The sequence below is a fragment of the Pipistrellus hanaki genome (genome assembly GCF_964339955.1).
Source record: "Pipistrellus hanaki genome assembly, chromosome: 4".
NCBI classification, from domain to species: Eukaryota; Metazoa; Chordata; class Mammalia; order Chiroptera; family Vespertilionidae; genus Pipistrellus; species Pipistrellus hanaki.
In genome coordinates, this window is record NC_140506.1 from 37,248,861 (window position 1) to 37,267,052 (window position 18,192).

An 18,192-nucleotide genomic window follows, 5' to 3' on the forward strand; every position below is an offset into this window, starting at 1 on the left:
TTTTTTTTGAGAGAGAGAGGAAAAGAGAGATGGAAACATTGATATGAGAGAGAACATCTTTCGGTTGCCACCCGTATGTGCCCCAACTGGGGATTGAACCTGCAACCTAGATTTGACAGGGAATCAAACACTCAGCTTTTTGTTGTACAGGATGACACTCTAACTAACTGAGCCACCAGCCAGTGCATCTATTCCTATTCATTAATATGCTAACATTAAAATAACAATGCAGCAGGAGGCAGGTGATTATTTTCTCTCATCAATGTCTCTCTTCCTCTTCCTCTCTCTAAAATTAATGAAAACATATTTTTTTTTAAAAAAAAAACCCTTATAATTACATACATTTAAAACACAACTCGTTGAAAACATTAAAAATTAATAAATTCTCATGTTCACAATGAAAACCTGAAGATAGTGGTGGTGATTTGGGGGAGGGAGGGTGGGAGGTAAGAAAATTAAGTAAACACTTTGATAACTTAGAAAACTTCTCCATGACAAGAAATAATATCAATATCAATATGCCAAACTTTTAGTGATGGCATTTTGTGAAAAAGCTTAGGAAATTGACAAACCCAATGTTTCTGTGCATGTGGAGGGAATCAGAATCCTAAGATTTTCATATTTCAGCCTTCTTTCTCTCCCAATTAAGTATAGTACTCTCACTTGTATACCAATGACACTGATACTATGACTCCATGGCCACTATATTCAAAGATTTGAAGCAAGTGACAAAAGAGCAAGTAAGAAAATTAACCACTTTTGTTCACCGTGACCTTTTCAATTACAGAATATATAGAAACGCCGAATTAAAACCAAACTAATAGCACACATATATGTAGTTGATATAATACTTTCATTATGAATCTCTGCTTTTCAATATTTTCAAGGACAAACTAGATTGTAAATGACTTTGCCTAATGCTTTATTCTAAATGCCTTGAACATGTGTTTAAGTGCACTTTTTAAACTTCTACCAGAAGGCAGTTTGCACTGCCATTTTAACCCATTAACTTGGCTGGAAAACAAATAATGATTCCTAGCTCACCACAGCCGTTAAGAAAGACATGTAGGAAGATTTTACAGATCACTCTGTAAGCAGTTCAGTTTAAAAGCTACTGTGTTTCTACACCAGCCCATTGCACAGTGCAACAGTTTAAGTACTGCAAAAATAATAATTTTATTTATTTAAATTTATCAAAGGCAAAATCAGTAGACATCTAACTAAACTGCATACAAACAGCAAATCAGATCCAAAATTCTGTACCTGGACTCAGTATGTATTAAAATTTAAGTCTAAAGGAAGCTGGGTTAACATGCAAAATGGCAGGCATTCAGGGAGGCAACTGGACAAGAAGTACAGAAAAATGTCTTTCAACTGTTTTTTTATGACATGAAATCTTTGTCTGTCCCATTAAACATTATGTAAAATCCTGTTAGAACAATCCTCTGGTAGTATGCATTTTATTCTGGAAGAACTTTGCTCCCAAAGCAATATTTACTACAAATAAAGGATTTTCCAAAGAATAAAATATTCACAATAAGAACAAATAAGGTGACTGTACTATCAACATACATCTATTCAATTAAAATAAAATTTAAAAGTAGAATTTAAATTTTAGTGTTTACATTTTCAGCTATGTTACTAGATAACAAATGGGATGGAAAGTTTTGAATACAGTAAAATCTGTGTTCCCTTTTTAAAAAATATAATTATTATAATATTTATATTAAATATTAAATATAAAAAATATTAATATTTATAGCTAATGAGCTCTTACTATATACCTGGCACTGTTTTTAAGGACTTCACCCATTTTTCTCTATCAGTTATTACAAAAGCCCTTGGAAGTAGGCTCTACCATTATCCCTACTTGGATATGAGGAAACCAGGAACAAAAGGGTTAGGAACTTGCCCAACATCTCATAGCTTGTCGGTGGTAGAATTAAGACTGGAATTCCAAGTCTGAATTCAGAGTTCACCAAAACCACTGGGCAGACAAAAAAGAGTGTGCAATACAGAAAAAATATGAGCCAGCAAGGCAAGAAGACTGGTCCCTGCTCCCAGACCGATTGTGTACATTATGGAGACAAAAAATTTCACTTCATTGGGTCTATTTACTCATTAATCAAACCAAGGCTCGCTTCCATTCTTCCGCCACTCTCTGCAATGGCTCTCTTATGGCCTTCTGCAGCTTCCCTAAAGCCAGGGAGGGTTCTAGGTCAATCTCTAGACTACTCCTGTGTCCATGCATGATGGGGCCTTTTCCCACTTCTGTTCAACTCTTGTTTTATGAATTAGTAAGGTGGCCCAGGGTGAAAAGAGGTCTATCTCCTCCACTCTGTTCCCCTCCTCCCAGAGGGGAGACGAGCCAGGAGTCACTAAAAACAATCTCAATACTGTCATCTCAGTTTGACTGTAAAACCACAGTGGTTTAAGATACTATTCTTGAATTTAGGGTGAAATAGGTAGAGATTCAGAAGAAAGAGCTCTCATTGAAAGCTCTGAGACTATGCCACTCATTTTAAAATCACTTGCCGATATATAAGTTATCCACTATTTGATGAGATTAATAAAACCCTGCTTTCCTTTCCATGTGGCTATTGTCCTTATGTGAATAACTATTGACAGATCAGAGATTGTGGAACTTCAAACACCCCTCTTTCCTGACCTTAAAGCTGTTGCCTGCTAATCCGTCAGCACCTCCTTCTGGAGTGACTTGTGCCTCCCAATTGTTTCAGGGTCTGCATCACAAACTGTGTTGCCTTGTCTCACTTCAAGCACTTCGGCTTCGTCAGATAATGTTAAGTAACAACACATCATCTTTTCATTTTCTAAAAGTTCAAGTTTTTACTATAGAATTGCATATAGTTTTCTTTGTAATATTTCAATCTCTCCTATATCACACTCCCAATTTGTCTATTTTTGCTTTCTCTCTTTACCTTATCAGACTCAGGAAGGGTTTACTATTTTATTATCTTTCCAAAGGACCAGATTTAACATATATTTATCAGTTTCAACTTTTTTAATATACTATTTTACAAAAATCAACTTTGATCCTGCCTAAGTTTTATGCTTTGTTTCATTGTTTTGTGGGTGTGGTTTTTTTTTTTTCAAATTTGTTTGGACAAATACAAATTCTTTTATTTCTAATCTCTATTTAAAAAATGGTAGCAATTAGCCACATCCCACACATTTTGTAGTATGTTCTTTTTCTGTGTCTCATGGAGAGCTTGTATTTATTCTCTTAACTTTTCCTTTGCTCTAAAAGTGTCTTTTCTGCCGAAACCGGTTTGGCTCAGTGGTAGAGAGTCGGTCTGCGGACTGAAAGGTCCCAGGTTCGATTCCGGTCAGGGGCATGTTCGTTAGTTGTGGGCACATCCCCAATAGGGGTGTGTAAGAGGCAGCTGGTCAATGTTTCTCTCTCATCGATGTTTCTAGCTCTCTATCTCTCTCCCTTCCTCTCTGTGGAAAATCAATAAAATATATTTTAAAAAATAATAAAATAATAAAATAAAAGTGTCTTTTCCATTTTTAGTTTCTTTGTAAATTGTCTTATTTTTCATTTTCTGATGTTCCTTTTTATGTTGTTAAATGCTTTTAATTTTAAATCTCACTTCCTCATTAGTATTCATTTAATATCTCTATTTCAACTCTTATCACTTTGATTATATTACTTAATTATAAATTAATTGTAGCTAGCTTTTGTTTTTCACTCCAATTTGAAAGTTTCTTTTTTAATGAGAGAATTCACTCCATTCATAGGGTAGAATATGTTTGACTTTTACTTTTAAAAATTTATTACTTTAAAATATTTATTTTATATTATTACTTTTTCCCCTTTATGAATTTGGTATTTCCACCATATTTTTATATTCCACTAATAATTATCTTCCAACAAAAAAATAAAAACAAAAACAGGCTTTGCAATATTGGATTCATAAGAAAATATTTAATTGGGTAATATTCTAACAACTATTGTAGAGAAAGTTGATATAATAAAATGGCCTCATGTATGTATGTCTCTTCTTTGTCTTTCCCTATCTATAATAGTAGTCCCCTATCTAGTTATTGGTTAGAAAAGTGATTCTTACTGAAGGATATACCACATCCCTAGAAGATTCTAAATATATGTAGGAGTATTTGTGGTTGTTACAATGATTAAAAATGCTATTGTAATTTGATGCTAGGTGTGCACAGATGCTGGATGTCCATTTCAGTGGACTTGAGGAAAAAGATGTACCTTCTTAGCTCCCATCGGTAGATAACTGACAAATAATGTCAAACATCTGCTCCATATTTGGGCAAACAAGGGCCATGTCCATCTAATGTCCAATTTGTCAATGATTTAGGACAGGGGTCTTCAAACTACGGCCCGCGGGCCACATGCGGCCCGCAGAGGAGTCTGATCCGGCCCGCCAGGTTTTTTGGGCAGTGAGCGCAGCCGAGGTGTTACAGTAGGAATTAGTAGTTCATATAGTCCTGCCCTCCAGCTCTCTGAGGGACTGTGATCTGGCCCCCACTTTAAAAAGTTTGAGGACCCCTGATTTAGGACAACAACAATAAAATTCTGACCAGGTCAGTGAGTAGGACATTGAATTGAATGAAAGAGAGAGAGAGAGAGAGAGAGAGAGAGAGAGAGAGAGAGAGAAGAAATGGAAGATAGACAGCATAATGTATTAGTTATGAAAGCAGATCTACTAGCTATGTGAGCTTAGGCAAGTTGTTCAACCTATGTGTGCCTCAGCTCTCTCATGTAAAATGGGAATTCTAATAGAATCTACCTTGCATAATTGTTATTAAAATAATTAACATGTTTAGAATAGTACTTGGCATATAAACAGCATTATAAGAGTTCTGTTAAGTAAGTAAAATATAAAAGGGGCCACAAGATCACTTACTAAATTTAAACTTCATCAAGTGTGTCTTCTTTAAAGACATTAAATATATTCATCATAATAACAGCTTACACTACACACTAAATGGTTCACATACATTGACTCATATTCTTCACAATAGGTCTGAAAGTTATTAGTATTATTGTCCCCATTGTACAGATAAAAAAACTGAAGCAAAGAAGTCAAATAACTTGCTTAAATTCACAAAGTTAGTAAAAGGTAGAGACTAAATTTAATCCCAAGCCATCCAGTTTTCCAATTCACTCTCTTAAGCCCTATACAATCTTTATGAGAAGTTATCAACAATAAGAGTGGATATGAGGACAAAGGAATTCTCTGCTGAGAGATGTGGTAGAAACTCAAATGGTAAGTGACTCCTGTTGAGTCATTCTCATCTTCAAGATAAATGTATAATTACCCTAAAAGCTTTACTAACACCCTGGGGTAAGGGAAATTTTGCCATAAGAGACATTAAAAATTGGTAAGATACAAACCTTTCCATCCATTACCTTTCACTACACAAATATGATCCCTCTGAATAGGCAAACTATAGATTACCTAATCTTTAAAGAAGGAAATTATATACTCCCTTCCTAAAACACAACCCTTTCAGTTATAGAACATTAGTTATCAAACTATAATATTCAAGGAACAGGCATAGTAAAAGGCAAACACAATGGAGAAGAATTTGAAAAAAAATCAGGTAAAAGCCATAGAGAGCATATATTTTAAAAGGGAAGTGGTCAGTGAAATCAAATGTTAACAAAAGATCAAGAAAGATATGGAAAGCAAACTATCTGCAGGATTTAATAAGAGGGAGATAGTGACCTTGGAAACAATAGGAATCGAAATCAGACTGTGATGTGTTGAAGAGTTGAGGTGAGGAAATAAAATTATTTTCAGATAATTTTTTCCAAAACTTTAAAGGGGAGAATGAAATAAGACACAGATAGTAACAGCTAACATGCACTATACCTATGTATTAAGAGCTTTACATGTCTATAATAATAAAAGAGTAATATGCTAATTAGACCGGATAGCCAAACCTCCTTCTGGATGAAGCTGGGCTGCGAGGGCCAAGCCCCTTGCATGAATTTCATGGGTCAGGCCTCTAGTATTAACTAATGAAATACAACAATATAGGTTCTTCTACTATGACTATTGTACAGATGGGAAAAGTGAAGCAGAGATTTTAATGTAAGGACTTGGAACTGGTAAGTAATAGAACTAAGATTAATATTTATTTTTTAATTTAATTTTTAAACATAATTTCAGATTTATAAAAATAATGGTAAGAAGAGTAAAAGGAACTTCTGAATAAACCTTTACCCAGATTCCCCAAAAGTTAACATTTCACTATATTTGTTCTAGCTTTCTCTCTGCATATACAAATACATTTTGGTTTCTGAATAGATAAAAACTGTAGAAATACCCTTTAATCTCAAAATACTTCAGTGTGAACTTCCTAATAAATGTTTTTACATAACCAGAGTAAAATTATTTAAAAATCAGGAAATTAAACCATCAACCAGTACTATTATCTAATCTATAATCCTTTATAGCAAAAGAAAATCCCCATTTATTTTAACAAAAGTATAATATACTGAGTAAAATTCAGTTTATCCAGTAAAAATTGGTACTCACAGTAATACTGTCCAAGAGTTTGGCCATATGTTTAATAATTTCACCATGTTGTGCAGGTTGCATTTGCAGTAATTTCTTAATAACAACGACACTTTCAGCAACAACTATTTCTGAAAAAGAGATTATTCATATTAAACACATATAATTAAATTAAATTCAAATTAGCAAAATATTCTACATATCTTAAATGACTAGGTGAAAACTACAATCATGAATGTACTTTGAAATTTTTGGGGTGAATATCCATCTTAAATAGAAGAGTATACTTTAACTTCTACCATGTTATTATCTCTTGGCTTATGATATTCCTTTCTAATCTCTGCTTCTTTAAATCGTAAACAAAATGATATATTTATTTTTCTACTCACAATTAACATATAGTAGGTATCTAAGTATCATTATTTTATTTTTCAATTACAGTTGACATACAATATTATATTTGTTTCAGGTGTACAACATAGTGATTAGATATTTACATATCTACAAAGTGATCACCCTGGTAAGTCTGACATCAGACATAGTTATTACAATATTCCCTATGTTGTATTTGATATACCTGTGACTATTTTTATAACTCCAATTTGCATATTTTAATCCCTTCCTCCAATCCGATTCCCATTTGTTGACCCTTTGTATCTATGAGTTTGTTTCTGTTTTGTTCCTTTATTTTGGGGTGTATATATGCGTGTGTATGTGTGTGTGTGTGTGTGTGTGTGTGTATGTTTAAGATTTTACCTGTAAGTGAAATCATATGGTGTCTTTCTCTGTCTGACTTATTTCACTTGGCATAAAGAATCAAGTATTATGGGCTAATAATCATTATGCAACCATAACTAGACAATACAATTTAAGTTTCTTAATATAAAAAGTGTAGAAAAAAATCATGGTTCTAAAGAGTTTTGGTTTACCAAAAACAAAAGCCTAAAAACATTAAAATATCAATGTTTTCATGATTAAAGCCTCCTACTTTTAAGAGTGGTTATAAATTATATTAGTCTCCCATTACCTATTTATAAAGTATCTATTGCTCCTTTAAAAGTGCTACAGAGTAGACTATTCATCTTTTAAATCAAAGTCAATAAAAATATTTTTAAAAAATGAAGCTAAAATAGAAAAATGTGCTTTTAAATTCACAGCTTGAAAATTTCATAGGAAAAAAAAAGGTCAAAATATAAAATTGAAAAATCTTGAATATATTTTGTACTTAAAAGAACAAATTTGTGTTCTAACTAATTTGTGGTGCTTTACTGTATGTAAATAAATTTTAAAATAACAACTACCATGGTAAGCCATGGCTTAAAATTGTAATTTTAAATACAACCCAAGTAGTGTGTCTTATTTGATCAAATAGAAAGTCATTATTAATGATGTAAGAAAATAAAAACAAGTTTTTGAACTCATATTTTAAAGTGTGATATAGAAATAGATAAAAAGGATATTAAAAGTAGAAAATAGATAAAATGTATAGTTAGCATCCTATTTTCTCTAGTTACCTCCTACAGTCAATTTGTTTAAGAATCTATCTACCTGATAATTTACATTACCACAGTTATTTAGAGATTTACTACTACATGTAGAAAAGTATTCTATCAATAACATCTTGAATTAATAGGTAAAAGATTATAATTTTATGTTTGCAATAAAAAACACTCTTGTTTGGGGATGAATTTTGTTTCAATTATTTTTTCATCATAAGAACTTATAACAATATTCCAGTTTTATAAAGAGATCTACATGTGAGAAAAAAAAAAGATAATTAGGAATAAAAGAGTTATTGTAGTGAAAAGTGATTATTCAAATAAAATAATAAATTTGTTATATTAAAACTATGGTTGCTATGTCATATATGCCTGTGTCTAGATTTGACATAATTTAGAATCCCATAAATAATTTCAATGATTTTACATTAAAAATTATGTTTTTCTTAAAAAGAATCTCATTTTAATCAAGTACATAATTATAATAAATATCTTGTACATAAACTATTTTAAAGGTGACAGCTGACTCATTTTTCTCTCTCCCCAAATGGCCTCATTTAATCTAAAGCCATACATACCATAGAAATAACTGACATTTTACCACAGTACAGTACCTAGATTATACATTTTACCATCTAGTTTTACAAAATATTTAGATATTGTAGGGCTTAAAAACATGAAACTCTTCCAAACTGATAAGTTCTAAATCTAGGATTGATCTTGGATTTCTGGGAATAAACTTTGATGGTAACACATTCAACATACTTTTTAATCTAGCAACTTCTCCATGGCAGTCATTTGCCTGCTTTTAGCACCCTCTGCAGGTGAACCAATATTATACATGGCTTACATGCCATTGAAAAGCAAAAAAGAGCCTTTGAGACAGGGTACAATGAAGGTAATTAAATTGTGAAGAAATAAAACAAATTATACTTTCTTAGTTCTGTTCAGGCAAGACAGGTATTATTTATAAGTTAATTACCCAATTTACTAAAAAAAACAAAACAAAAAAACTCTGTGTGTGTTTCAAAGACAAAATGCTACTCATCATGACCATGCTACTAACATACAGGAAAAAATAAAATGCAAGCATATTCAAATGATAAATTACTTGAAAAACAAAATGAAACTGTCAACTTACCATCTTTGTTGGACAGCAGACACACCAGGCCATTGAGACATGTGTCAGTGACTTCTAGGATGTTTGTTGCACATCTGCCTATAGTTTGAATAGTGGCTGCTGCAAATTGCTTATCCTGGCTTTTCACGTAAGTCTAAAAATATTATTTCAATTAGTTTATACATTGGTACTATATCAAGTGAGCAAAACATAATATAATAATGCCTATTATATTAAGTTTTGTCAATACAAAAATTGCAGCATACATAATCTCATCTATAAGTACAATGGAAGAACTAATGACTTAGCTAAATTTAGTGTCCTTTTTTACTTAAAGAATATGCCTATAAAAGAGGTACATTTTCAAGCCAGATTCATTCACTTGTGGCTACCGTGGCTTATGACTCCAAAACAGACAGTGGGGAGCAGTTACCCAAAGACAGCAATTGGTTTAAGTGCAAGGCTGAGATAGGATGAGAACTCTCTTTGGAGGTTTCAGATCATTTCAGTTCATTCATAGCATCTGTGAATTTATGGGGGAAAAGGGGGTTGATTTTTCAGAGACACTAAATCTAAAAATTGGGAGAAGAGGAAGAAAAAACCCTATATGCTTCCAGAAATATTTTACTTTTAAAATACAATAGTATCTGAATAGTAGTAACTCCAAAATAATTACAGTGAATGACATTTCAATAAAGACTTTATAAATATTCAGTTTATAATAAAACAAAACACCATACTTTTAATAAATAGATTTTCTTAAAAATAATTTTTAAAGATACAATGTAAACTAAATATTTATACAAACTTAAAAATAAATAATTCAATTATTTAACAACAGGAAATTAAAAGATTTTTACAAAATTTATGATAGCCCAAAAGAATTTCATTTGGTTAAACTTTCCTAATTTAAAAGCACAGCTTTTATTCTTTACAGAGATGAAAGCACTTTTAACATGCACATTTACATATAATATATATAATAAAATTTAAAATCCAATATTCAACTGAAATCCCAAGCTCCAATGAAATACTCATGCTGTAGATTTTACACTGTGGTTTATCTAACATGCAAAATAGAATAATACATTTAAATGTGTCTAAATGACAAATGGAAAAATCTAAGAATATCTAAAAACTTACAAATTTAGTGAAAATAGTAGCAAGAACATGATTAATTGTTGAAGAAATATATTAAACAAATGAAAATCTCTAAGTTCCACTTAGGAAAGATCAATTATATTTAAAAACTGTTACCCAGTTTATTACCTAATTTCCTCAACTAAAAATAAGAGTCTTTAGAAAAATTCACTATTTTACTCCAAAAAAATATAAGAAAACATACCTATGAACATAGCAAACACAAAATGTCAAGAATTAGCACTGTATACAAACCTGAAATTCTCGAAGAAGAGTTGATATGTTGGCTTCATTTGCCAAGTTTGTCAAAATTTCAAGCTATAGTAGAAAAAAAGAAGTAAACATTTTAAAACAAACAAAAAAGATGAAATTAATAAAGGCTAGGCATTTAATAGAAAGGTAACTTATGCTTTTAAAAGAAGTCACAGTTACAAATGTTGTGAAGCATTATAACCTTCAAGTGAATTTTGTCTCCCTACATCTACATATAGATATTTAAAAGTGCTTAACAAATAATCGCAAAATAGAGAATCCAACATTTTCCCTAACTGTTTGTCCCAACTTTACAATTTATATCCAATTAACTTAAACAATTTAAGGTAGTTTGACTTTTTTTTTCTATTACTAAGAAAATTACCGCCCTCCATGTAATTCCTCTGTGTCCCAGATTAATTGCCTTACTGTGTTTTCTTCATCCTACAATCCCAAATTCTTAGACATTTTAATTATTCTGGATTTAGAGTTATAAGAAATATGCAATTAAAAGTCCATTTCCAATAGGCTCACTAAAAAGATGTTTTTACTCATAAAAAATAGCCAATTAATCTGAAGGAAAAAATGAAAAAGGAAAAAAGGAACAGAGAACAAATGGGACAAACAGAAAACACAAAAGATATAGACATAAACACATTCATATCAATAATCACATTAAAAGTAAATGGTACAAATATTATAATTAAAAGGCAGAAATTGTAGAAGTTCTTTATATATTCTAAATATCAGTCATTTTTCAGATATATGTTTGGGTATATTTTCTCCCAGATTATGGCTAGACTTTTCATTTTATTTTGATGAGGTCATTTAATTTTTCTGTATAATTTAAAAAACAGTATCAACATATAGAAAAGGTAAAAATAACTATTTTTTATCTGAAACATTTGAGACCATAGTTGCCAACTTGATATCACAGTGTCCCCAAATACTTCTATGCATATTTCCTACAAACAAGGACATATCCTACAGACCACAATACAACCAAGAAAATCAAGACATTCACATTGATACATCACATCTATGCGATTGATACTCTCTATTTAAGTTTCACTAATTATCTCAATAATGTATAATAAAAATACCCAGTTTAATACCACACATTGCATTTGGATGTGTCTTAGAGTTTCTTATGATTAAACTCAGTTTCCATGTGAATAATCAATAATCCTAATATTTATTGTCCACCCTTTCCATATGGGTTTGTAATGACTCCTCTATTACACAGTACACTTTCATATACATTGATCTATTTTCCAGGTTTTCACTCTATTCCACTTCTTTTTCTGTTTTAATATCACATTGTTTTAATCCATATAGTGCAATATCCAAACTACACTCTATACTGTAGTTATCATTCCCTCAAAATAACTCTTATATTCCCTTGTGTTAGCATGAACTGTGCCTATCTCCTACTTACAACTCTACAAACTCCCAATCAACCTACTAACCAACTACAAAATTCTCAAAAATGTTATTATTTTAAAATCCACTCAAACATCATCTTTTTCACAAGTTTTTCTAAATCTTTCAGAGAAGACTTTTTTTTTTTTTCACAGCACTCAATTCAAATCTCCATAATATCACATACTATTAAAATTATCTATTTACACATCTGTTTCATTCAGTATACTGTGAGTTATTCAGGATATAGGCAGCATGTTTTCACTTTGTAGTAAGATGTAGCACAGTTGCCGAAACCGGTTTGGCTCAGTGGCTAGAGCATCAGCCTGCGGACTGAAGGGTCCTAGGTTCGATCCCGGTCAAGGGCATGTACCTTGGTTGCAGACGCATCCCCAGTAGGGGGTGTGCAAGAGGCAGCTGATCGATGATTCTCTCTCATCGATGTTTCTAACTCTCTATCCCTCTCTCTTCCTCTCTGTAAAAAATCAATAAAATTAAAAAATAAAATCTAAAAAAGATGTAGCACAGTAACTAATACTAGGTGTACCAGTTAATAATGTGGATTTTTTTCAATAGATGGGAGTTACACATATGTTGATATATATGCAATTGGATACATATGCTATTTTGGTGTATTGACAGCAAGCTTCAAAACTTCATATGTCAAATTTGCTGAATGTATTAACATCATAGATATTTTTACGCTTAAAAAATGTCAAATTTCATGCCAAAAAAAAGAGCATTTGTGGAAAATTTTAATTCATTACTTTATTTTGAAGAAAAGGTTATTGTATACTCCCGGAAGCGTATGGTGAACATGCTCCATTTCAAGATGCTGTGAATACTGATTTAAACGCTTTTTAAGTGATGATTTCTATGTGAAAGACAAAGAACGTCCAGGTCAACCGAAAAAGTTTGAAGACCAAAAATTAAAAACATTATTGAATGAAGATGCTTGTCAAACTCAAAAACAATTTGCAGAAAGGTGAAACGTTGCTCAGCACACAATTTCCGATCATTTACAAGGAATGGGAGTGATTTTAAAGGAAGGAAAATGGGTGCCACATCAACTGAACGAAAGACAAATGGAAAACCAAAAAGTCATCAGTAAAATGTTGCTTCCATAGCAGGAAAGAAAGTCTTTTTTGCATCGAATTGTGACTGGTGATGAAAAGTGCATTTGTTTTGAGAATCCCAAATGTACAAAATCATGGGTTGATCCAGGTCAACCATCAACATTGACTACAAGGCCAAATTGCTTTGGAAAGAAGACAATGCTCTGCTTTGGTGGGATCAGGAAGGTGCGGTGTAGTATGAGCTTCTAAAACCAGGTGAAACCATTAATATTGATCACTACCAACAACAAATAATCAATTTGAACCAAGCTTTGATGGTGAAATGACCAGAATGGGCCAAAAGACTCAGCAAAGTAATTTTGCTTCATGATCACGCACCATCACACACTTCAAAACCAGTTAAAGACACGTTAAAAGATCTTGCCTGGGAAGTATTAACCCATCACTGTATTCACTAGACCTTGCTCCTTCAGATTACCACTTGTTTCGATTGATGGCACACGCACTTCTGAGCAGCACTTCAACGTACAAAGAAGTGGAAAATCTGAACTCTGAATGGTTTGCCTCAAAACAAGAAAAGTTATATTGGGACGGTATCCACAAATTACCTAAAGATGGGGGAAATGTGTAACTAGCAATGGATATTACTTTACATAAAGCACTTTTGATGTTTCTCTTGAAATTAATGTGTTTTCTTTTATTATAAAATCCACATTATTAACTAGTACACCTAGAATATAATAATGTAGTTTAGGAAGTATAAAGAAAATCCCTAAATGATGGGTATTTTTAAAAAAACAGATTCCCATTTTACAGATGCTAGAATCTATAGTGGTATCTTCAAAGAAAACACATATTAGAGTATCTGAAAAATAAGAACATGCCTACCTTAAGTGTCTTGATCATAGTTGGATCAGTTGACCTAACATAGAAACTCTTCAGATAAGGTTCAAACATACCCTAAATGACAAAAATAAATATGTAAATACATTTAATGGTACTAATGCATTCATTTCTCTCTTAAATTACGTACTCACAATGTACATACCTTTCTTTGAATTGACATAGTTGCTATGTTCTGTAGGACAATATACTGCACCTCCCTAAAAATTAAACAAGAATTTTCACTGTGTATATTTTCCAATGAAATATCTTTAACTACATTAAAGAAAAGGAATTAGTGGTAAGTTTCATACTAAATGGAACTCAAATATAATATTGAAAAGTTTTCAATAAATTGTAGATATTTGTGCCTTATTTTAAAGTGCATTTCCCTACAAATGATTAATAAATTACATTAGATTCATCCTAAGATGTAAAGCCAATACTGTAGCTGCTCTGAACACATGCAAGAAAGGCATTCTTAGGCCTGATGAAACATGACTGCAGAGCTCATATAAACTTGTTGTGTCAATTCTGCCCAGAGAAACATCATGATGAGAGAATCGATTAGCTGCCTCCTGCATGTCTCCTTATGGGGATTGAGCCCGCATCCTGGGCATGTGCCCTTACCAGGAACTGAATCATGACCTCTTGATTCATAGGTCCACACTCAACCACCTAGCCACACCAGCCGGGCCAAAAGATACTTTTAATTCCTTTGGGCTATTTGGGCTTGAGGTTTCAAAAATTCAATATTTATCATAAACTTTGAGATAAATGAAAGATACATTTTATTTGTTCAAGTATTCTTTTTGAAGAAATACAAAAGAAAACGTACATAAAACCATGTCCTACCTACTGCTACGAAGTAAACGCACTAGTGATTTAGAAATAATGCCAGCTTCAGCTCTTGGTGATATGTGCCAATACAGCTGAGCAACTGCCATAACCACCTAAAAAAAACAAAAGCAAGAAAACAATCAGAACTATGAACATTAGAGCACACTACAGTTTCAAACAACATTCTTATATATTATTTCCTTTAACTCCTATAAAATCCCTATAAAATACAATGAATATGTTACCTTTTGTAACAGGTAATTAGTGTCCCCGCCCCTCAAATGTGAACTTATCTGGAAATAAGGTCTTTGCAGATATTATTAATGTAATGATCAGAATGAGATCATACTGAATTAGGGTGGGCCCTGAATCCAATGAAAGTTCCTTATAGAGACACAGAAAAAGAAGGCAAATTGACAATGGAGGTAGATATAAAGTGATAAACCATTCAAGAATTGTCAGTAACCAAGCTAGCAAAAGGCAGCTTTTCCCTCAGAGCCTCTAAAATAACAGCATTTTTTAATTTTTTTAGAAAATTATCTTTATTGTTGAAAGTATTAAAGATGTTCCTTTTTTTTTTTTTTTTTTTCCATTGACACCCTCCACCCTGCACCTGCCCCTCCTAGGCCTTCCATCAAACTACTGTCAGTATCCATGGGCTATGCATATCTATACTAATCTATACTAATAAAATGGTAATATGCTAATTAGAGCAGACAGACAGAATGTCTTCCAGATGTCCTTCTGGACAAAGCCATAATGGCGGGGGACAAGGCAGAAGCAGTTAGGGGCAATCAGGCCAGCAGGGGAGAGCAGCTAGGGGCAATCAGGCTGGCAGGGGAGAGTGGTTAGGGGCAATCAGGTCGGCAGGCAGAGTAGTTAGGGGTGATCAGGCAGGCAGGCCAATGAGTGGTTAGGAGCCAGTGGTTCCAGATTGCAAGAGGGATGTCCCACTGCCAGCAGTCGAACATTCCCCGATGGGTCCTGGATTGGAGATGGTGCAGGCCTGGATGAGGGACCGCCCCAAGAGCATGAATTTTCATGCACTAGGCCATATATATATATATATATATATATATATATATATATATATATATATGTGTGTGTGTGTGTGTGTGTGTGTGTGTGTGTGTGTGTGTGTATATGTGTATATATGTATATATGTATATATATGTGTGTATATATATATGTGTGTGTATATATATATATATATATATATATATATATATATATACACACACACACACACACACAAATAAGCAGGATAACAAAACATACGGAACAGAAATTTAGCCACTTCTACTTGATACATAACCAAATAAGCAGGGAACCAGGGAACCAGAACATACTGGGACAACAAGTACAATCTACCTCTATAATATGTTTCACCATTCAAGAACATTTTTTGGTCAGTATTTGCACTACAAAATCAACTTCCAAGATAAAGTTAAATTAATAGTAGGTCAATTATAAACTAGAGTTTTAGGTGGCAAGTAACAGCTACTTCACAACCATCTGGCCAAGCATATTTACAACATTAGTAAAACAATAATTTTTTATTACTATGCATGGTTATTTAATAATGATTCAAAAACTAAATTACTAAGTATACGATAAAACTGTCTGCTAATTACTAACACATATATACAAAGCTCATACTCTAAATTCTCAAGCATCAAAAAACAAAGTGATTGACATGAAATTCTTCATTTTCAAAGTTTTTGCTATTTGAAGGGAATAATTCATAACAATATTTTAGTTGAAAAATTTTAATATTAGGTCTAGTAATAATTAATGTCGTTTTCTAATACTTTAAATCGAATTTATTTAAACAATACAACAAAATTTAATCAACAATATAGTTGCCGTTGTTTTTTACTACTTGTGCCCAATGCTCAGGAAGCATTTTAATCCCTCTGTTGTAAAATTCTTGTGATTTTGATGCAAAAAATTCGGTCAATGCATTTTTGAGGCATTCTTCATTATTAAATTTTTTTCCAAGAAGAAAGTTTTGCAAAGAACGAAACAAATGGTAATCGGAAGGAGCAATATCAGGAGAATATGCAGGTTGAGGAAGAACTTCCCATTCCAACTGGCGCAGTTTTTCAGCAGTGATTCTTGCAGTATGCGGTCGTGCGTTATCGTGGTGAAGAATTACGCCCTTCCGATTAATCAGCGCGGGTTCTTTTTCTCTTAAAGCTTGGGCTAACCTTTCCAGTTGGGCACTATACACTGCACTTGTAATGGTTTGGTTAGATGGTAAAAGTTCATAATGAAGAATTCCTTTAAAATTCCACCAAACACACAACATCACTTTTTTCGCATGCAAGTCAGGTTTTGGCGTGGGCTGCGGAGCCTCATTTTTGTCCAACCATTGAGGCCGCCTTTTCAAATTAACATACAGCATCCATTTTTCATCTCCGGTAACAATTTGCTCTAAAACGGCGGAGCGAACTGCAAATTGTGACTCTTTGATTACGGTTGTTGTCGGTCAACTCATGAGGAACCCATTTTCCAAACTTTTGGACTTTGCCAAGTGCACGCAATTGATTGGAAATTGTTTTTTGTGAACAATTTAAAGTTGTTGCAAGCTGTTGTTGGGTAATTTGAGGATTTTGCACCAAAAGAACTTGAAGAGCTTCTTGATCAAAATTGGACACATGGCCTCGACCACTCTTGTCATCTAACGAAAAATTTCCCTCGCGAAATTTCTCAAACCAACGCTGGCATTTTCTGGCGCTAACTGCATCTTGACCAAGAGCACTACAGATGTTTTTTGCAGCCTCACTTGCTTTTCTTCCTAATTGGAACTCGTAAAGCATGCAGTGCCGAATATGCTCTTCATCTGCCATCTTCTTAGCCCTAGTTTTGCAACAAAAACCAAACCAAACACAAACTTTTTCAAGCAAAACTTGTTAATTGCACTTCACACGTTCTGTAGATACCACGTGTTTGAAGGTTATGTCAATACAAGTCAACGCCAAGCAAGATTTTAAACGAATGTTTAAAAACGACATTAATTATTACTAGACCCGATGAAATGTTTAACTTGAATCCATCAAGCCTTTAGCTATAACTTCTAGTTAATAGGAAATGCAGGTATGGAAGAAAAAATTAAGTAGCACTCTATATAGGAATCAACCAAATAAATACAGAAGAACATCCTGCAAGAATTGAGAAGTTTAAAAGAGATAACAAGCAAGTGTGAAATGTAGCAGATATATTTTGCCAGTTTAGATGAATCACTTGTAAAAGATAATTTCAGATAAATTGGTATTAAATGAGATGAAACTTCATTGAAATAGAAAGGTGGAGAGAACTGACTAGAAAACAAACAGGTTAAAAATACTACATACAGTATGATTTCTATCTTGATTTAAAAATATATATGTGTATAGGCATACATACATGATAATATATGTTTATTTATGCAGAAAAAAGAT

At 32.7% G+C, this 18,192-nt stretch overlaps 1 protein-coding gene across 1 annotated transcript in view; it reads right to left on the bottom strand.

Annotated features, from left to right (window-relative positions):
- AP3B1 (adaptor related protein complex 3 subunit beta 1) overlaps positions 1–18,192 on the bottom strand; it is a 180,623-nt gene that overhangs the window by 101,464 nt on the left and 60,967 nt on the right. Inside the window, exons 9-14 of the mRNA XM_084881262.1 lie at positions 14,765–14,862; positions 14,076–14,130; positions 13,916–13,987; positions 10,533–10,595; positions 9,159–9,291; positions 6,540–6,649 (exon numbers count right to left, since the gene is read on the bottom strand). Coding sequence (XP_084737388.1) covers positions 6,540–6,649; positions 9,159–9,291; positions 10,533–10,595; positions 13,916–13,987; positions 14,076–14,130; positions 14,765–14,862 — 531 coding nt within the window. The remainder of the gene's footprint in view (positions 1–6,539; positions 6,650–9,158; positions 9,292–10,532; positions 10,596–13,915; positions 13,988–14,075; positions 14,131–14,764; positions 14,863–18,192) is intronic.